The sequence below is a fragment of the Macaca mulatta genome, chromosome 6 (assembly GCF_049350105.2).
Source record: "Macaca mulatta isolate MMU2019108-1 chromosome 6, T2T-MMU8v2.0, whole genome shotgun sequence".
In the NCBI taxonomy this organism is placed as follows: domain Eukaryota; kingdom Metazoa; phylum Chordata; class Mammalia; order Primates; family Cercopithecidae; genus Macaca; species Macaca mulatta.
In genome coordinates, this window is record NC_133411.1 from 101,021,043 (window position 1) to 101,043,458 (window position 22,416).

Genomic DNA, 22,416 nt, shown 5'->3' on the forward strand with positions numbered 1-22,416 from the left:
GTGTCGCCATGCTGGAGTGCGGTGGCAAAATCTCAGCTCACTGCAACCTCTGCCTCATGGGTTCAAGCAATTCTCCTGCCTCAGCCTCCCGCGTAGCTGGGACTACAGGTGCACGCCCCCACACCTGGCTAATTTTTGTAATTTTTTTAGTAGAGACAGGGTTTCACCATGTTGGCCAGGATGGTCTTGATCTCTTGACCTTGTAATCCGCGTGCTTCGGCCTCCCAAAATGCTTGGATTACAGGCATGAACCACTGCGCCCAACCTGCTGTATCATTTTCTAATACATCCCCTTTCTTCCTCTTACCTAGAAGTAATCCTTGTCTTAGAATTTGTGTTCATTCTTTTCTTATTTTTCATTATAATTTTAACAGCTGTGTGTGTATCTCTAACTCTATATGGTTTAGCTTTGTCTATTCATGAACATTTTATAGTTTGTTATTATAGACTTCTTTTGCTGGTGTATATAAAATTTTACTGTTTGACTGTGCCACAATTACATCTTTTATCCATTTTACTGTTGATAAGCCTTTGGGCTTCTTTTTATTGGTTTATGTGTTTGATTGTTAAGTTTTTGCAATTATGAACAATTCTGCTATGAATAATGTGAACATTATTTTGTATACCTCTTGGGATACATGTTTAGTAATTTCTCTAGCTTAGTTGGTATATTCCTAGGAATGGAGTTGCTGGGTCATAAGGACTGTGTATGTTCAACTGTACTGGGCAGTTCCAACTTTTTTCAAAATATTTTACTAATGTACACATACTCCATCAATGGATGAGATTCTGTTGTACATACTTCTTTATTTTTATTTTTATTTTTTTGAGATGGAGTTTCACTCTAATTGCTCAGGCTGGAGTGCAATGGTGCAATCTCAGCTTACCACAACCCGCACCTTCCAGGTTCAAGTGATTCTGCCTCAGCCTTCCGAGTAGCTGGGATTACAGGCATATGCCACCACCCTTGGCTAATTTTGTATTTTTAGTAGAAACGGGGTTTCTCCATGTTGGTCAGGCTGGTCTCTAACTCCCGACCTCGGTGATCCGCCCGCCTTGGCTTCCCAAAGTGCTGGGATTACAGGCGTGAGCCACTGTGCCCGGCCGTACTTCTTTATTTTTTAATGTGGTATACTTGTGTGAAAGTCACTCGTGAGTTTATTTGGATTTTGTAACATATGTCATTGATGTTGAGATTTAATTGTGGTCTAAATACATGTAGAAGGAAATTAAGAAAAAAGATGAAGATGTTCAAAGGAGTTATACTTTGAGGAGAAAACGCAAGAAAGAAAAAGAAAGCAATTGCAAGAAAGACGTTGAACATGAAAAAATTAAAAGTACCTTAAGAAGGCACATATATAATAGAGATCAGGTAAAGCTTTGTAAGCTAAGCTATAGCTTTCTTTTTTATTTTTTGACTGTTCTCTAATATAATCAAGATATGTAATACTACATGTTTTAAGAAAAAATCTTAAGTCAGTCTGATGTAATATGCATAGTTAATATCCCAGTTAACTTTGGTCCACAGTAAATGTATTTGTACATGCATATACAAAGAAATCTGAGTTAATAATCAAGGTATTCAGTGAATTTTGTTTTGCCTGAATGTAATGAATAAGAAAAAGAAACTGGAGAAGACTATTTCTTAAAATGAAAAAATCTTTAAAACTACATGTGTGTATATTTGGGTAATACTTTCCAATGTAAATTTTATTTTTTGTTTTGCTCTTTCTTTTGTATAATACAGACCATTTTTAATGAGATATCTTGTTTTTAAAATTGAATACATCTTGGGTAAATTTTCTCTAGAGTATGACTTTTTTTAACAATCTAAACCATACCCTGGGCTGGATGTGGTGGCTCACACCTGTAATCCTAGCGCTCTGGGAGGCCAACGGGGCAGATTACTTGAGCTCTGGAGTGTGAGAGCAGATTGGGCAACATGGTGAAACCCCATCTCTACCAAAAATACAAAAAATTAGCTGGCATGGTAGTGGGTGCCTGTGGTCCCAGGTCCTTGGGAGGGTGAGGTGGGAGGATCACTTGAGCCTCGGAGGCAGAGGTTGCAGTGAGCCAAGATTGTACCACTGCACTCCAGCCTGGGTGACAAGAGTAAGACCCCATCTCAAAAATAAATACCTAAATACATAAATAAATGCCACGTAATGTATATATGCATATATTCAGAAGAATTTCAGGAAAATGATAAATAAGTAATGAATTTTGTTTTGTATGACCATGGCAACAACAAAAAAGCAGTTCCAGGAACGATTTGGAGCAGGATAAAGTGAAAAGTACCTTAAGAAAGTACATATGTAAATATCAGTTAATTCTTTACAAATTGAAATGTTTGCTTTTTGAGCTTTTTCTTTCATTGTGTAATCTTGATATATGATTGTGAGGATCTTTGTTGTTAACAAGGTATGAATGTTTTCGTCTTATATTGTCCTTTGTGATATCTATGTTGACACTGTCTTTAGTACATTTTCTAAAGTCATTTTACTTTGCTGTATGTAGAAAGAAATGAAGAATTCTATTTTTGCTGAATATGCCAAAGAATCAAAAGCCATGGCTATCAAGACAGATGTGGATGTTGTTGAAATAAAAAATGCCTTAAGGAAGCACATATATAGAGCTCAGGTAAAACTTGGCACATGAAAAATTTTGTATAATATCCTGTCCTGTAGTGTATTCAAAATATATACATATATACATATGATTCATTAGTATGTTTAATATGTCTTAAAATGATTTTCTTAGTTTACTAGTCTATTATACAGTAATGTATTTGGGCATTTAGTAAACAGGCTGAATTATGTGCTATTTATACCTCAATAATGTCACAGATAAGTCATGTGTTTGAAGTCTTGGCTGTAAAATCTTTGCCTAGACCAATGCTGTGAAGTGTTTCCCCTGTGTTTTCTTCTAGTACATTTATAGTTTCAGGTTTTACCTGGAAGTCTTTAATTCATTTTGAGTCGATTTTTGTATATGGTGAAGAGATAACAGTCTAGTTTTCATTCTGCTTATGATTATCCGATTTTCCCAGCATCATTTATTGAAGACTGTCCTTTCCCCTGTGAATGTTCTTGGCACCTTGTCCAAAATCAGTTTGCTTTAAATATGTGGATTTATTTTTGGATTCTCTGTTCTTCACTGGTCTAGATGTCTGTTTTTATACTAGTACCAGGCTGTTTGGGTTACTATAGCTTTGTGGTGTACTTTGAAGTCAGGTAGTGTGTGCCTCCAGCTCAGCATTGCTTTGGATATTTAGGGTCCTTCTTGCTCAGCATTGCTTTGGGTATTTAAGGTCTTTTGTGGTTGTTTACAAATTTTAGGATTGTTTTTCCTGTTTCACAGAAGAATGTCATTGATATTTTGATAGGGATTGCATTAAATTTGTAGATTACTTTGAGCAGTGTGGTTATTTTAACCATATTTATTCTTCAAACTCATGAACATGGAATGTCTTTCCATTTGTTTATGTCCATGTCAATTTCTTTTATCAGTGTTTTGTAGTTTTTTCCTTATAGAGATCTTTCACCTCCTTGGTTAAATATATTCCTAGGTATTGTATAATTTTTAGAGCTCTTGTAAATGGGATTGCTTTCGTGATTGACTTATACCTAGTTCATTATTGGCATATAGAAATGCTACTGATTTTTGAATGTTAACTTTTTATCTCACAGCTTTACTGAATTCATTTATCAGTTTTAAGTGATTTTTTTTTCAAGTCTTCATGTTTTTCTACATATAAGATCATGTCGTCTCTAGAGAGGGACAATTTTACTTCTTTTTCAATTTGGATGCCTTTTCTTTCTTTTCCTTGCCTGATTGCTCTGGTGAGGATGACTTTCAGTTATTATGTTGAATAAAAGTGGCAAAAGTAGGCATTCTTTTCTAGTTTCAGTTCTTAGGGGAATGGCTTTCATGTTTTTCCCATTTCACAGAAGGTAGCTATGGGTTTGTCAGGTATGACCTTTGTTATGTTGAAGTGCTTCTGTGCCTAGTTGGTTGAGAGTTTTCATCATGAAGGGATGTTGAAGAAATTTTATTAAATGCTTTTTTGCATATATTGAAATGATCAAATAGTTTTTGTCCTTCATTTTGTCTTTGTTAATTTACTTATTTGTATACATTGAACCATCCTTGCATCCTTGGGATAAATACCACTTGATTATAGTGTATTGTCTTTTTGCTGTGTTGTTAGATTTCGTTTGCTAGTATTTTGTTAAGGATTTTTGCATCTGCGTTTCTCTGGGATATTGCCCTGTAGTTTTCTTTTTGTGTTGTGTCTTCGTCTGGTTTTGGTATCAGGATAATGGTGTCCTTGTAGAATAAGTTAGGAAGAATTCCCTACCCTTCAATTTTCTGAAACAGTTTGAAAATTTCTGTTGATAGTTCTTTGTACATTTGGTTGAGTTCAGCAATGAAGTCTTTTGGTCCTGGGCTTTTTGTTGTTGTTGTTGGGAGAGTTTTATTACTGATTAAATCTCATTACTCATTGGTCTGTTCAGGTTTTCTGTTTCTTCCTGATTGAATCTTGGTAGGTTTTATGTGTCCAGGAATTTATCTATTTCCCCTAAGTTTTCTGATTTGTTAGTGTATAGTTCATAATGGTCTCTAATATTCTTTTGTGTTTCTTTGATATCAATTGTAATGTGTTCTTTTTCACTTCTGATTTTATTTATTTGGGGTTTTTTCTTTTTTTTCTTTGTTAGTCTTACCAATGGCTTATTGATTTTGTTTATCTTTTCAAAAAATTAACTTGTTTCATTGATCCTTTGTATTTTTAAGTCTATTTTGTTTCATTCTACTCTTTATTATTTATTAAAATTTATTACATTATATATCTTTAATAAATATTTGTTAATTTATAATTACTCTAAATAATAATAGATCTTTATTATTTCCTTCTGCTAATTTGGGGTTTGGTTTGTTCTTGCTGTTCTTGTTCCTTGAGGTGCATTGTTAGGTTGATTATTTGAAATCTTTCTACTTTTTAGATACAGGCATTTTTTCTGTAAATGTCCCTTTTAGCACTGCTTTTGCTGTATTCTATAGGTTTTGGTATGTTGTGTTTCCATTTTTATTTATTATAAGAAATGTTTTATTTCCTTCTCAATTACTTCATTGACCCAGTGGTCATTTAGGAACATGTGATTTTATTTACATGTATTTGTACAGTTTCCAAAGTTTCTCTTACTGATTTTTAGTTTTATTCCATTGTTGCCTGAGAAAGATACTTGATATGACTTCAAATCTTTTCAAATTTTTTGAGACTTGTTCTATGGCCTAATGTCTACCCTGAAGAATGTCCCATATACTAATGAGAAGAATGTGTATTCCACAGCTGTTAGATAAAATGTTCTTTAAATGTCTGTTAGGTTCATTTGTTGTAAAGTGCAGTTTAAATCCAATGTTTGTTTTTTGATTTTCTGTTTCAATAATCTGTCCAATGCTTAGAATGGGGTAGTAGAGCCCCAACTGTCACTGTGTTGAAGTCTCTGTCTCCCTCTAGATCTAGTAATATTTGCCTTATATATCTGGGTGCTCCAAGTTGGGTGCATAGATATTTAGAAGTGTTATATCCTCTTGCGGAATTGATCTTTTTATCAGCATGTAATGACCTTCTTTATCTCTTTTTACAGTTTTTAACTTAGAAAGCTTTTTCTGATGTAAGTATAGCTACTCCTGCTCGCATTGGTTTCCATTCTTGTGGAATATCTTTTTCCGTTCTTCTTCACTTTCAGTCTTTATGTGTTTTAACAGGTGGAGAGAGTTTCTTATAGGCAACACACTGCTTTTTAAATATATGTAGCCAGTCAGCCAGTGTATATCTTCTATGTGGAGATTTTAATCCATCTACATTCAAGGTTATTATGGGTGAGGACTTACTCCTGTTATTTTGTTAATTGTTTTGTGTTTTGTAAGTCCTTTTTTCATTTCTTCTTTTATTGTTTATCATTGCAGTTGGGTGGTTTTTTTGTATTGGTAACATTTGGCTCTTATTTGTATTTTTGCTTTGCGGCGAGTTTCATACTTTCTTGTGTTTTCATGATGGTAGATATCATCTGTTTGCTTTCAATTGTAGAACTTGTTTAAACATTTCTTATGTGGTTGGTCTGTTAGTAATGAATTCTCTGTTTTTGCTTGTCCGGGAAAGACTTTATTTCTCCATTATTTTTGAAGGATAGGTTTTCTGGGTATAATATTCTTGCCTGTTGAGTTGGGTTTGTTGTTGTTGTTGTTTTTGGTTTTTTTCCTTTCAATACTATGAACATGTCATGTTATTCTTTCCTGGCTTATAAGGCTTCTGCTGAGAAATCTGTTGTCACCCTGATTGGGATTTCCTTATATGTGACTTTATGCTTTTTCTCTTGATGTTTTTAGGATTCTTTCTTTGTCTTTGACTTGATAGTTTGACTGTAATGTGCCTTGGAGACCTTTGAGGATTGAATCTATTTGGAAATAGCTCTTACAACACTTGGGACATTTTCAGCTATTGTTTTTAAAATAGGTTATCTATGCCTTTGCCCATCACTTCTCCATCTGGAACTCTCAAAATTGGAATATTTCTTTACTTTATGGTTTCCCATATGTCATTTAGGCTTTTTTCTTTTTGTCTGTTATTTCAAAAGACCTGTCTTCATGTTTAGAAATAGTTTCTTTTGCTTTATCTAGTCTATTGCTGAAGTTCTCTGTTATATTTTTTATTTCGTTCATTGAATTCTTAAGTTCCATGATTTCTATTTGGTTCTTTTCTATGATTATCTCTTTGTTGAATTTCTCATTGAGATCATGAATTATCTTCCTGCTTACTTTGTATTGTTCATCTGTGTTCTTTTGTATCTCACTGAGTTTTTTTTAATATCATCATTTTAACTTTTTTTCAGGAATTTTATTGGTTTCCTTTTTGGTGGAATCTGTTGCTGGAGAATTACTGTGTTCCTTTACAGGTGCCATGTTTTCTTGCTTTTTCACCTTTCTTGTGTAGTTATGTTGCTATCTGTGTATCTGGTGTAACAGTCACTTCAAATTTTGTGAATTGGTTTTCATAGGGAAAGACTTTTTTCTATAGTTGTGTCTATAGTGTAGTTTGGATCGAGTGCTTTAGTTTTGCCAGATGTGAGCACATTGGTGTAGTCTCCATATGATTTCTTCATCTGTAGTCATCCACAGTGTTATCTTTGAGTTTGTCAGTGGCTTAGGCTGCATTTGTTAAATAGTGGAGGATATAATGAAGCATGGCTGGGGATATGGACACAGGCGGGTGGTCCTTGGGCAGCAGTGGTGGTGGCAGCAGGCTGTGCATGCTGGTTCTTGGGTCCCTGGGCAATATACATGGACACCAGTCATCGCAGGTCTGGGTAGGCCAATCCCTGTGCCTCCTGGTGGCTTGCTTGGGTGCCAGCAGTGACAGTAGTGGGGTGAGTGGGTCCTCAGGTCTCTGGGTGGTGTGCATGGTGTTCGCAATGGCAGTACTGGTTGTGGGCCAATCCTCGGGCCCCCAAGTATCAAACATGGGTGCCAGCAGTGGTGGAAATAGGCCGAGCAGGCCAAGTGGCACATGTGGGTGGTTACCAGCAGCGGCAGCTTGACATGCTCATTCTTTGATCCCCCTAGTTGTTTGCATAGGTGCTCCTGGTAGCTGGTGTGATGGGTCGATCCACAGGTTCTCAGATGATGTGCTGGGGCCCCATCAGCAGTGGCAGTTGGCAGAGTGGGTTGTCCTAGGCCCCCAGATGGTGTATTTGGGTACTTGGTTGGTGAATGGGTGGGTTGATACCCATGTTCCTGGATGACAAGTGTAGGTGGCATTGCCAGAGACTGCATGCAGGGCTAACCTGTTCTTAGGCCCCTGATGATGGGTGTGGATGCCAGCTGTGGTGAGTGAGGCAGGTCTGTTCACAGGCATCATATCAGCGTGCTCAAGTGCCTGTTGCAGTGGGCCAGGTAGTCCTGTTATCAGGCCTCTGGATGGTGTGCACAGGCACCAGGAGTGTTGGACAGGGATGGGTTGATACCCATTCTCCCTGGCAGTGCACTTGGGCTCTGGTGGCATTGCTAGTAGTCAGAGTGGGGTAGGCCTCTCCTCAGGCCCCCCAGTAGTTCCTGTAGGCTCTGGCTGCAGCACACAAGGCGGTCTGATCCCCACGTCCTCGTATTGTGCATTTACACAGTGGTGGTGGGTGGGGTAGGCCTGTCTTCAGGCTTCCAGATGGTGCTTGTGGGCACCAGTGGCAGGCAGAGTGGATCTATCCTTAAGCCTTGGGACAACCCCCAGTAGACCAGTCCTCAGGCCTCCTGAAGCCACATGCAAGTGTATGACGATGCTGCTGCTGGGCAGGATTTGAAACACACAGAAACTCTGTGGGACAGGGTTTCTGCCAGTGACAGAGGCCCCAGACAGGTGGCTGTCAGGATCTGAGGAGCTCCTTCTTTGGTTCCTTTTGTCCCCAGCGTGGGCTCCCTGGTGCACTCCACCTCCTACTTCTCAGGATGTAGGACACTGTGTAGGTAAGAGTGCTGGCCACCTAGTTGGCCAGCTGGCATCATGACACTTCAGCCCTCTGGGTGGACAAGAATATCAGTGGGGCTCCTGGCTTGTGGATATCCAAGGACTGTTGGGCCCCAGAGCAGGATGTAGTCTGGTAGTGTCTGGGCTCTCGAAATGGCACCGTGCTGCAGCCTCTTGGGTGCCAGCAGATTATGTGGTACTCAGCGTGTACTCTGTCTTTGGAATAATGCCATTGAGTGGACTCTAGGCAGCTTTCTAAACTAGTCTCTGGGTCTGTGAGGACTAAGGGGCTCTCCTGAGGCTAGGATTGCAGGAATTCATGGTGGGAATGTGAATCTGTGTAGATCTCTCTTTTGTTTTTCCCATTCGTAGTGGGTAGTTTCTCCAGGCTCCCAGCCAGTTCCATTTGAGCCAGCTGCTTTGCTTCTCTGTTTGCTTGCCTCAGAGATTCCCTGTCACTTTTGAATTGTAATGTTCTCTCTTAGATGGCCTATTCGATATGTGATTATCTGCTCACTGTTTTAGTCCTTTGTGGAAGAGTTGAGTGCCAAGCACCTCTAAGTCAGCCTTTTTGAAGCCCCCTTCTTCCAGGGTTTTTTTTTTTTTTTTTTTTTTTTTGAGACAGGTTCTTGCTCTGTTGCCCAGGCTGGAGTGCAGTGGCACAATCTCAGCTCACTGAAACCTGCGCTTTCCATGTTCAATCAATTCTCCTGCCTTAACCTCCTGAGAGTAGCTGGGAATACAGGCGCCTGCACCACGCCTGGCTAATTTTTGTATATTTAATAGAGACGGGGTTTTGCCATGTTGTCCGGGCTGGCCTCAAACTCCTGACCTCAGGTGATCTGTCCAGCTTGGCCTTCCAAAGTGCTGGGATTACAGGTTGTGAGCCACAGCACCCAGCCTCAGGGTATTATCCCTTTATTATATTTGTTGCAGATATTTTTCCAGGATAATCTTTTAAATATGCAATTATAGGTGTTTTAAAACAAGATTTGACATATGGTTGTATAGCAAACGTAACTGACGTTTTTTTCTCCTATGTACCCTTGTAGAAAATGCTCTCCCCATTTATATTTCTAATAATTACGACACTAAGGACAATGAACCTCTTCAGATCTTCAAAGTGAATATGACTTAATTATTGTAATTTAGAAGGAGAAAATAGAGAAATGTTCATAGTTGTGAGAGTTCCCTAAAATAATAAAAGTTGCTAGTTTGAGTAAATATGAGCATTGTATTAATTATAGCTATTAATGTGTTCCTGGATCTGTTTTATATGTTTTTCCAAGGTTTGGGGAAGCTGAAATGTATTTTTCAGTCTTAAAATGTTGTATTAATTATATGGTTGCTCTTTTGTAGGCTGTCAGATACAACTGCGTTAGAATAGATAAACAACCAGTGTACAATGTAGAGGTAAGGGACTTGGAACAGCATTGGTGATGGCGGCAAAGAAGAAGTTTGTGTTTTGTTATTGTTAGTTATTTTGAATAAAAGTAATGTGTTGTATGCACAATTAGAAGTAATGTGTTGTATGCACAAATAAAGAAATACAGTTTCTCTAATCAGAAATGATAAAAATATTCTGTCAAAACGCCAAACAGTTTCCATATAATAGTAAAAAATGATCACAAATATTAGCAACATACCTCGTGCTTATGACAGGTGAAATATACATTCCTGTTCTCGTGTTTCATAACTTTCATAATGACTACTTTTAGATTAAAATTATTTGGTATGATATTTACAAAAGTGTATTTATTTTGTTATTTAAAGAACATGATACCTTTATTTTACATACTTTCATTTCAGAACAAAATAAACCCACAATACATATATCCAGTCCATTGTTAAATTAGGGAGGGAATGGGGCTTGAGGCCCTTGTTTCCTTATTTATTCTTCTAAACTGGATTTTTTAATTCCATGTAGTCTTTTAGAGCATTTTTGACTCAAATTATTCAAAGTAGTTACTTTTATTATTAAGAATAGTTTGACCAACGGGAATGTGTTTTGTGAAGCTCTTAGAGTTATATAAATACACATCCTCAGAGTGATTTTATGATTCTCCCAATCAGTTTTCGCTTTTTGCAAATGTTGCTTGTGCTTGATGATATCTTAACATTTAAAAGATATTTTAATAGGGTTCATTTTTAAGTTTAAAAGAAAACCAAAAAATAATTTTTCACTAAAGAACTATGTCATTGTAGCTCTTTCTCTTTTTTATCAACCAAACTCTGCAAATTCCTATTAAAGGTTTTATTTTAGAGGCAGTATTTTCCCTTACTACTGAAGGCAACAGAAAATAATTAATATAACAAGTAATAAAACACATTCATACATATCATCCTCTTTGCACTACATAATCTCATCCAGCAGCAAGGCCAGGAATTATATTCATTTCACAGATGAGGAAATTAAAATTTGTTACTAGGCCGGGCGCGGTGGCTTACGCCTGTAATCCCAGCACTTAGGGAGGCCGAGGCAAACGGATCACCTGAGGTCAGGAGTTCGAGACCAGCCTGGCCAATATGGTGTAACCCCGTCTCTACTAAGAACACAAAAACTAGCTGGGCATGGTGGCACGCATATGTAGGCCCAGCTATTCAGGAGGCTGAGGCAGGAGAATCACTTGAACCTGGGAGGCGGAGGTTGCAGTAAGCCGAGATCGCACCACTGCATTCCAGCCTGGGTAACAGAGTGAGACTCCGTCTCAAATAAATAAATAAAAAAACTTCTTACTAATTCAAAATTTGATTGCAAAATTTTATCGTTCTTTTCTCTGAATCATATAATCTTTCCTTTTTTAGGTTAAAAATACTGAATTTCCCAGAGGTGTATTAAATTTAATTGAAAGCCTCATAGAAGGACAGTTTTTTAAAGAAGCAATTGAGGAACTTTCCACTTTGCAGGCACATTATATCCCTCCTGTATGCATTCTTCATGCCCTTCTAGAGAACGTTCTACAGGTAAGAGCAGCCTTAAGGATTTATAATCTTTTTTTCAAAGAATGTTAAAATGTGAACATTTTCTCATTTTTTGTATGTTTACAGTTTCTCTGTTCAGTGTTTTTTTTTCTTCATTTCACTAGTGCAGTACCCATTTATTACCACTCTTCTGTTTTCCAGCTATATACTAGGTACTACTCTTAGTGCTTTCGCTAATTATTTTCTCAGGATTTCTAAGATAATTTTGTTTTGGGGAAAAAGGTTATCTAATTTTTCTCACAGCAGTAAAGTATCAAATATAAAACTCAGATTACAGTGATCTAGAATTACATTTGGTAAATTACTCCATTAGTACATTGACAATTATAATTTTTATTTATAGTATACATAATGAACATACTCTTTGTTTAAAAAGAAAAAGAGACAAGGTCCCTCTCTGTCGCCCAGGATGGACTGCAGTGGTGTGATCATGGCTCACTGTGGCCTCAACGTCCTAGGCTCAAGTAGTCCCTCTGCTTCAGTCTCCCAGGTAGCTGGCACTATAGGCACGTGCCACCATGCCTGGCTAATTTTTAAATTTTTTGTAGAGATGGAGTCTTGCTGTGTTGCCCATGCTGGGAACATATTCAAACTGTGTAAACCAATAGAAGCAAATATTCAAAGATAGCTTTCTAATCATGCCCTTCACCAAGGTGCTAATTTGATAACATAACAGGCATCAGCTTTTTCAGGTATGTTATGTTGGTGATAAGTAAGCATGTTGCATGAATAGTTTCTTACCTTTAGTTCCTTTCAGGTAACATTTGAGACCTCTTAATCTCATTATAATTGTGAAAAGGAAAATGAATATTTCATCTAAGGTAGTGTTAATAGAAGGGATTACCCAGTGTATAGATAGAGTCATCCCTTGCTATCACAGGATATTGGTTTCAGGACCTTTGTGGATACTGAAATCTGCGCGTAAGTCCTGCAGTTGGTTCTTCAGAGCCTGCACTTATAGGAAAAGTCAGCCCTCCACATACGAAGGTTTTACATCCTGTGAATACTATATTTTTAAAGGTTTTCTTTTAGAGGTAATTGTAAAATTTTCCCTTACTACTGGGGAAAAAATTTTCCTTCACTACTGAAGGCAACAGAAAATAATTAATACAATAACTAATAAGATGCATTCATACATATCATCCTCTTTGAGCTGCATAATCTCATTTAGCAGCAAGGGCAGGAATTGTCTTTATTTTACAGGTGAGGAAATTAAAACTTCTTACTAGGCCGGGCACTGTGGCTCGTGCCTGTAATCCCAGCACTTTGAGAGGCCAAGGCCTCCCAAATACGGAATACTGTATTTAGTTGCAGATGTGGAACCTATGGATGTGAAGGGTAGGCTACATTTATTGGAAAAAATTCATGTGTAAGTAGACCCGCACAGTTAAAACCTGTTATTCAGGTATCAGCTATACATAGAGTGTACCTCTCGGTTGCTTTATTTAATTAGCTAAACATAATGCCTCTATCTGCTTTCATTTGTCTAAACACATATATTTGGCAAGAAACTTAGGCCAGGGTTAGGCCAGGCATGGTGGCTTACACCTGTAATCCCAGCACTTTGGGAGACTGAGGCGGGCAGATCACAAGGTCAGGAGTTCGAGACTAGTCTGGCCAACATAGTGAAACCCCATCTCTACTAAAAATACAAAAATTAGCCCGGCGTGGTGGTGGGCACCTGTAGTCCCAGCTACTCTGGAGACTGAGGCAGGAGAATTGCTTGAACCCGGGAGGCGGAGGTTGCGGTTATCCAAGATTGTGCTACTGCACTCCAGCCTGGGTGACAGAGCCAGACTCCTTCTCAAAAAAGAAAGTTAGGCCAGGGTTACTGTTTTGGTTTTAGACTGAATTAGTGAGTGAAACTACTTTTAGCTATAGTGTTTTATTTGTTTGTTTATTTTTAAATAATAGGATAACATAGATACATTTTCTGGTCGATACTTTCATATATTGTCAGCTCTTCTTCACCTGCATCCTCCTTGGAAGTCTCCAGCCATGTCAAGATATTATTTAGAGTTGTTTCAGTGTCCAACTTGTATGAAAGGAGCATGGTCTTTAGTAGAAGTCCTTATCAGGTAAGGAATTTCACATTTGACGATGCTACATTTCATTGAATAGTTGTTACGCTAAGTGTTTTTTTAAGATACTGATGAAAGAAGTATCTTTCTACTTTTGGAAAAGTGTGTGTAGTGTATTTTGCAAATACAAATATATATTGTATTTATTGCAAAACTTATGAAAAGGCAAGTCTGTATTGGTCATGTTTTTCAGTCTGTTTACTAAAACAATAAAAAGTGAATGCATGAAATGGACTCACTAGAAAGCCAAATCATTATTATTTTTAACAAAATATAAATTTGCGTATTGTTTTTTAAATGAAGAAAATTAATTTATGGAATATGCATATCATCAGTTTTTGTCACCAAAAGTATAGACATTTGTAACTATAGTATCTATTTTAGGGCTTCAGTTATTTTTTTTCAGCTAGAAATTTGAATTTTAAAACAGAACTTAATATTTCCTAAATATGTCATCTCTTTCATGCTTCTGCACATGCTGTCACTGCCTAGACCTTCCTCTGTCTTTCAGATGTTATTGTCTCCAGAAATTCTGTTCCACCTTCTTTCTCCCTAACAGAAAATGTTTTCCCCTTGTTATTCAAATAACTGTATTTGATAGCCCTTATTCTTCTGGGAAGATCTTATCTTTTTCTGAGACAAGAGTCTTGCTCTGTCGCCCGGACTGGAGTGCAGTGGCCTGATCTTGGCTCACTGTAACCTCTGCCTCCCAGGCTCAAGCACTTCTTATGCCTTAGCCTTCCAAGTAGCTGGAATTACAGGCATGTGCCACCACGTCCAGCTAATTTTTGTGTTTTTTTTATTTTTAGTAGAGATGGGCTTTTACCATGTTGGTCAGACTGGTCTCTAATTGCTGGCCTCAAGTGATCTGCCTGACTTGGCCTCCCAAAGTGCCGGGATTACAGGAGTGGACCACCATGCCTGACCGGGAAGATCTTTTTTTTTCTTAATCTAAATGTCCAGTTTCAGGAGGTTCATAGTAGAGAAAGGACACCTGACCAGCCATGCAAAGGCTAGACCTCTGGTTAGCTCTTTGAGATCATAAAGATTCACATACCATCTTGGTTGTGATATATTTATAGTGAGCTAATCAGTTAACCCGCATGTATTTATTCATTCTTTTAACAAATTCTTGAGTACTTATGGAGAGCCAGACACTGTACTACATTTTAGGGATTAAAAAGATGATTTAAATAACAGTTCCTGCACTTTAAAAGTGACTGAGATGTAAACACAATACCAGCACAAAAGTACAAGCCCAACAGTATGAGCCCAGCATAGGTATATGATGTGAGGAAATAGAGTTTATGTGGCTGACATCCTTCATGATTTCCAAATCTATTCCTTTCTTCACTGTCAATTGTCTTTATTTTAAAGTTCCCATTGCTTCTTATGTAAACTATTGCAGTAGCTGCTTTATTGATCTTGGGTCTACTTTTTTCCTTTTTTCTTGCAAAGTACTCCCACAGTATGCTCTTTCCAAAGTGATCTTGTCATTTCCCATGTTAAAGTCCTTCATTGACTCACATACATTGAACTACCTATAGAAGATGGTTCAAATTTCTTAGCGAAATACGTAAGACCCTTCATGAGTTAGCCCTTATATATGTCTCAGTTCTCATCTTCACCACTTTACTGAGTGTGTCCAATCATTCTCCGTATCCTGTCTTTTGCTCTTATGTTTTCCAAATTTCCTAGTTTTTTTTTTTTTTTTTTTTTTTTTTTTTAAGACACTCTGTTGTCCAGACCGGAGTGCAATGGCATAATCGCAACTCACTGCAGCCTGAAACTCCCAGCCTCAGCCTCCTGAATAACTGGGACTATAGGCATGTGCTCCCATGCCTGGCTGGTTTTGTATTTTTCGTAGAAATGAGGTCTTACCATGTTTCCCAGGCTGGTCTCCAACACTTGAGCTCAAGCTTTCTGCCCACCTCAGCCTCCCAAAGTGCCAGGATGAAAGGCATGAGCCACCATGCCTGACTGCTTCACTTTGCTTCTTTTCTCTCCTCTGCCCTCTCTCCTGTCTCCTCTCTCTCCTCTCCCTTCCCCTCCCCCATCCCCTCTCCTCTTCCCTCCCCTCCCCCATCCCCTCTCCTCTTCCCTCCCCTCCCCTGTCACCTCTCCTCTTTCCTCCCCTCCCCTCCCCTCTGCCTTGCCCCCTTCTCCCCTGCCCCTACTCCTCTCCTCCCCTCTCCTCTCTCTTCTTTTTCTCTTCTCTTCACTTTTGTTCCTTTCCTTTTTCCCTTTTCTTTTCTCTTCTTTCCTTTCCTTTTCCTTTTTGAATCTCACTGTCACCAAGAACAGAGTGCAGTGGCAGGATCATAGCTCACTTCAGTCTTGAACTCCTGGGTTCAGGCCATCCTCCTGCCTCAGCCTCCTGAGTACCTGGGACTACAGATGCCCCCCACCATACCTGACTAATATTTTTGTTGTTGTTTTGGTTGTAGTTTGCTTGTTTTTTGAGAAGAAGTTTCGCTCTGTTGCCCAGGCTGGAGTGCAGTGGCGCAATCTTGGCTCACTGCAACCTCCGCCTCCCGGGATCAAACTATTCTCCTGCCTCAGCCTCCCAAGTAGCTGGGATTACAGGCATACACCACCACGCCTTGCTACTTTTTTTTTTTTGTATTTAGTAGAGATGGGGTTTCACCATGTTGGTCAGGCTGGTCTTGAACTCCTGACCTCAGGTGATCCACCCGCCTCCGCTTCCCAGAGTGCTGAGATTACAGGCATGAGCTACTGCACCAGACCTACCTGACTAATTTTTAAATTTTTTGTAGAGGTGAAGTCTCCCTGTGTTGCCCAGGCTGGTTTCAAATTCCTGGGCTCAAGCAGTCCTCCTACTTTGGCCTCCCAAAGTGCTGGGATTACAGAAATGGGCTACCATGCTCAGCCATAGTTTTCCCTTAAAATGCAACTCTGCTGCCACTTTCTTACTCTTGCCCTTTCTTTTTTTTTTTTTTTTTTTTTTGAGACTGAGTCTCCCTGTCGCCCAGGCTGGAGTGCAGTGGCCGGATCTCAGCTGACTGCAAGCTCCGCCTCCCGGGTTCCCGCCACTCTCCTGCCTCAGCCTCTCGAGTAGCTGGGACTACAGGCGCCCGCCACCACGCCCGGCTAGTTTTTTGTATTTTTTAGTAGAGACGGGGTTTCACCGGGTTAGCCAGGATGGTCTCGATCTCCTGACCTCGTGATCCGCCCGTCTCGGCCTCCCAAAGTGCTGGGATTACAGGCTTGAGCCACCGCGCCCGGCCTCTTGCCCTTTCTTTTAAGTTTGTCGCTCACATCAGTCCTGTGACTTTATTAAGGATAGTTGCTCAGTCTTATTTTTCTTTCTTTAAACTTTCCTCTTACTGAAGATGTTCAGTCTTAAATATCTCCATCTTTAATATCTAATATAATGCCTGGAATATAAGTGCTTAATAAATGGATGAATTTATTGATGCTACAGGCAGTAGATTTTGGGCAGCTTAAAAATAGACTTTTAAACAAAAATATCCAGATTTCATTTCAAAATAATTGGGTGCTGGGGAGGTGCTTGGCGAAGTGGTAGGAATATAAATGAGCTAAGGGATACTGGTCTCTCTACTTTTGTATATATTTGAAATATTCCATAATACATAGAGAAACGTAAGTTCTCTGACAGTTTTCAGAAAGACTGATTAACTATATGGGCATGAAGGATCTTATAGACAGGTTGAATATTAAATAAATTGTTAAATTTAAAGCTACTAAGGACTCTTCTGAGAATGTTGTATTAAAAAAGAAGACAGGGAAAGTGGAGACAGAGGTAGAAAGTTATCGGTGCATTGTTGATATAATCAATAAGAAGGGTGGGAGATTGTAATAAATATTGTTACCTAGACACTACTTCATAAATCTTAAAAGTTCTGAGTAATCTTCTGTTCTCTTTAAAAATATATTATAGAAGTGTGCTGTCTGACCCAGTAGCCACTAGCCATATCTATTTATATTTAAATTTTATTCAGACTAAGTAATTAAAAATTTGGGTCCTTGGGTATACAAGCCACATTTCAAGTGTCTAGTAGAACATATACATCATCACAGAAAGTTCCGTTGGAGAGGACTGCTCTAGAAGACAGGAAGAAAATAAAATAATGAATTTTAAAAACTCTAAAAAAAAGTAGCCCTAAATAATCTTCATTTACTAACTAATGAAAAAGAAAGTAATCTTGGGTAAGAAAGAGAAGGATTCTGGCTAGTATTCCAGCAATATTCTAGAAGGAGAAATATTTTGTTCACAGATTACTTATGGAATTGCTTGTATGTTATTGATTGTTGGGTTCATGTTTTTCAGGTCTTGCCTTTTCAATGAAAGCTTTTGTCATCAAATTTCAGAAAATATTGGCTCCAAGGTGCTCCACCTGACGCTGCTCAAATTTTTCTTTAATTTAATTGAAAGTGAAGTACAATATCTGAGTCAAAAGTAAGTTTTAATTGCAAAAATAACACTTTTCTAAATTTCTGTTGTTTTTATGCACCTTTTTTTTTACAATTATTAAAAATATATTTCTAAAAAGTCACCTTGTTTTATATTTTAAAGTAGATTTGTTTTTAAAACATATTTCCAGATACTCTCAGTGGGAGTGAAGGTTTATATGCCCGTTTAAAAAAATTTCCTCAGTTCACTTCCACTGTTAATTTGGATGGATATAAGAGTGTTTTCATTTTTTAGGATTTAAAAAAAATTCTTTAGTAATTGAATGCTAAGTAGAAAACTACACCAATTTTAAACACTGAGCCTACAATGATAAGTTTTACTCCTGCTCTAAAACTTGCAGGTAGATTACTGTGTATATATACATTGTCAATGACTTATTGAACTGAGACCATTTTTTATATTTTGTCCTTTATTATAATTGTTGTAATCTTTATATTTTATGATCTATGTTCAAAAATTGCTAGCATTTTTTTTGACAGAGATGTCAAGTAATTGTCGTGATCAAATTGGCTTAAAGGTACACTTTTTGTTTATATTTTAATTAGGTTGTATGACTGGTCAGATTCTCAGAATCTGAAAATAACAGGAAAGGCAATGCTTCTTGAAATTTTTTGGTCAGGAAGTGAAACCTCTGGGCTTTTGACCAAACCAGTAAATATGCTTTTGGAATGGACTATATATTCTCACAAGGAAAAATGCAAGTCTAATGATGTAAGTAGGATTAATTTATAGATGAATAGTCTATGGAAAAAGCACTTTCAATTATTTACCTTTTCCTCTCCCCTTTTTTCTTTGGATCACTTGAAAACAATTAAAATGTACCCAAATATATCATTGTTTTCTATTTAACTTATCTAGTTTTAAGGTAAAAGGCCCTTGGAGACTGGTTCCTTCATCATCTCATGTTTGCATGTAGTAGCTAGTGAGTTATTAGATAGTTACTGCTAAGAAATCTCTAGTTACTAACCTTTCTAGATTTTTTACTTTTGTACAATTTGATTCATGAAGAACTTAAGATTTAAAAATAAATGAGTCAATCCATACAATTTTTGGGGGGTACTAATAAATACTAATATGTATTAGTATTATTAGTATTATTTTAAAACTACCTTTTTTGATGTTGAGTTATTTTCTGAAATATTTCTTTATAAGTCGATTTTGCCTGTCATTAGAAATTTAACATATAGTGATTTTAGTGTATTATCCATCTCATGGATAACAGTGTATAGCAACATAACTGTGGCACATTTTGGTTGCATAATAAATATTAGTCACCTTTTTCCTTTTCAGAATGATCTCCCTTTGGAAATATATTGTCTACTTTTTTGTGTTATTCATTTCTGCTCTTTTAATTTTTTTTTTTACTTTCTCTTCTATCTTCTTGAATCTTTTTTTATTTTTAGTCTTCATTTCTAGTACATACACTTAATATAAATTACCTATTGAGTACAACTTGACATTCATTTCATAGTTTGATACTTTACCCTAGAGTGCTCTGTTTTTTTCAAAGTATTTTCTATTGTTAATTTTGATTTCCCTCTTTGATCCAAGAGATATTTTTAAAAGATGTTTTAAGATTTCTAAATAGATGGGTTTTGTTTGTTTGGCTGTGCTTTTTTTTGGTTAGTTTCTAATAGTGAATTATAGTTAAAGAATGCACCTTATGCAATTTCTGCTTTCTGAAATTTACTGAAGTTCTCTTTTTGGCTCCATATAAGACTAGGAACCAGAATGTATTTTTTCTGTTGGGTTGGATCAAACTTAATAATTGTTTTAATCAATCCTTCTGAGTCGACTTTGTTGATTTGCTGATCTATTTAAGTTTCTACTTTATATATGCTAATGTCACCTTATTATTCATAACTGATATATCATGACTACTGGTTATGATCCTATAACTGCTAATTAGGTAATATCTTTTTCAGGGATCGTAAGCATAGTAGTTAGGGTGGAGAGCTCAGTTATCAAACTACCATGAAGTCTATTCTGTCTTAACGAAACTGCTTATGTAGTTTCTAGTCAAATACTTCCTCAGATCCATTTTCTCTTCTCTACTTTTTAAATTACCATTAAACTTACATTATACCTTTTCTTCATATTCTCTGTTTTTCACCTTATATCTCCCTCTCCCTTTCTTTCTCTCTCCCTCTCCCTCTCTCTCTCCCTCTACCATTTCCCCCTCCTTCTCTCTCTCCCTGCCTCCCCCACTCCCATATAGATACATTTTTTTCTATACTTGCCGCATTCTGGATAGTATTTTCATCCAGTTTTTAGTTCATTAGTTCTTTCTTTAGCTGTGTCCAATATATTATTAAACATGACCATTTCATTTAAATTTTGTGTATTTTTTCCAGGTAATAGACTTTTTAACTGTTCCAAACCGCTATGACTTGTTTTTATGGGTTTCAAGGTTTTCTTTTGTCTTTAACATGGCAATGACATTTATTATCTATGCTTGATTATTCCATATCTGAAGTCTTTATAGGTCTGTTTCTGTTGTTTTTTGCTGTTCCCTTCTCTTGTGCTTTTTTATTTTCTCTTGCAAGCTTGTTATTCACTATATGCTTTTAAATTGCATTTGAAAAGTTATTTATAGAAACAATATGTGATAAACAACAGAATATCTTCCCTCAGAAAGAATTTCTGTTGAACTTCTGCCAAGTGCCTCGGTGCACCACTAGTTAAGGACTATTCTAATCCAATGTCTGTGTTTGGGGGACTCTAGATGGTTCAAATGAAGTAAAGTGCTCCATATACATTTAGTTTTGCTTCTGATTCATTCTTACCATGAGGATGAAGCCCTTCACTTTTTCATCCTATGACCGATGAGGTTTTGGCCATGACTTTTCTTTTTTTTTTTAAATCTTTTTTTCCCCTGTGCTCCAGAAACCACAGTTCTTATTCTAGATTCTTCCTTAAAATCAGTGAAAGTCCTCAGGGCAAAGTCAGGTATCTTTGAGTGGCTCACATGGGTACCTCACTAGATCTTGGCGTAGCAATTCCTGATAATTTATTGTCTTTTTTTTCTGAAATGTTTTGCATATTTCATTTAACATTTTTAGTTTTAGTGTTCTTCTCTAAGTGGGTTCAACTGAGGCCAGGTGCAGTGGTTCCCGCCTGTAATCCCAGCACTTTGATAAACTGAAGTGGAAGGATTGCTTGAGGCCAGGAGCTCAAGACCAGTCTGAGCAACATAGTGAGACCCCCATCTCTACCAAAAAAAAAAAAAAAAACACAGGTGTGGTGGTGTGCACATGTGTTAGTTTTAACTACTTGAGAGGCTGCCGTGGGAGGATTGCTTGAGCCCAGGAGTTGGAGGCTGCAGTGAGCTATGATTGCGCCACTGCATTCCAGCCTGGGTAACAGAGTGAGACCTTGTCTCTAAAAAAAAAGGTTCATCTGAATTACCTAGGCCTTCATTAGAAATAGAAGTTCTTGCTGATTTTTTAAAAAATTCTTTTCAGTTGTCTGAGACAGGAAAATAGAAGTTCTTTTTGAGGTACTAATTTTTTTTTTCTAAATCAGCATTAAAATGGGAAGATTGCTCATGAGTGTAGCTAGATTTCTTTTGATCAAGTAATCCTATTTAACAATAAACAGGTGAGTAGGCACTGTCTCGTGCATGTATCTGATTTAAAAGGAAGTATGATTTTGCAAATTACAGAAATTGAAAATACTCAGCTGAAATAGGACTACTGTTTACACCTCATTGCCAATTGAGTATAGCACTTTTAAGCTAAAGCTGATAGCGTCTTTATAAATTACCATCTGTCTTTTTATTTACTTTTTATACAATGCAATCATTAAGGATAGAAAATGTCTTCATTATAGAACATTTCTTTTTTTTCATTCATTTGATTACATAAATGAAATTGCTCATTTATAATTGAGAACAATAAAAAAACTGATGTTTTCACAATTTTACTAAGTCTTCAAAGGACTATCACAGATAAAAAATTACTTAAGCTCTGATGTAAACAGTAACAGATTTATACATATTTAACTTCAAGATTTTTGTTCAAACTTATAAATAAAAGCAACATATTTGTGAAGCAGTCTGCAATAAATTGTAGCATTGTAATATGAGAACTGGTTTTAAATTTTGCAAATTAATATTTAACATTTGAATAGCTTAAATTGATATAAAACTGCTTTTTAAAAATTGTATTACCTTTCTGCTAGAATTCATTCTTATACTTAATTAAATCTTTTTGGCAGTTTGCAGTTTCAAGAATTCCATGCATGTTCACAGACATCATTTTCTGTACTGTAAAGCATTTGTTTCTTGATTTGCTGAGTTGAAGTATTCAATTTAAGTCATTAGCTAAACAGAAGTCCTCAGTTTATGCTAATATTGTTTTGTCATAATGTCAATC

At 37.1% G+C, this 22,416-nt stretch overlaps 1 protein-coding gene across 3 annotated transcripts in view; it reads left to right on the forward strand.

The window, feature by feature from the left end:
- The window catches only part of SLF1 (SMC5-SMC6 complex localization factor 1), a 75,213-nt gene that overhangs the window by 31,823 nt on the left and 20,974 nt on the right, over window positions 1-22,416 (forward strand). For 2 of the 3 annotated variants that reach the window (XM_078004987.1, XM_001090273.5), the window contains 7 exons: window positions 1,223-1,372; window positions 2,518-2,640; window positions 9,881-9,934; window positions 11,327-11,485; window positions 13,418-13,581; window positions 17,897-18,025; window positions 18,586-18,751. In XM_078004987.1, the coding sequence (XP_077861113.1) occupies window positions 1,223-1,372; window positions 2,518-2,640; window positions 9,881-9,934; window positions 11,327-11,485; window positions 13,418-13,581; window positions 17,897-18,025; window positions 18,586-18,751 (945 nt within the window). The remainder of the gene's footprint in view (window positions 1-1,222; window positions 1,373-2,517; window positions 2,641-9,880; window positions 9,935-11,326; window positions 11,486-13,417; window positions 13,582-17,896; window positions 18,026-18,585; window positions 18,752-22,416) is intronic. The other variant, XM_078004988.1, reaches the window with a different exon arrangement.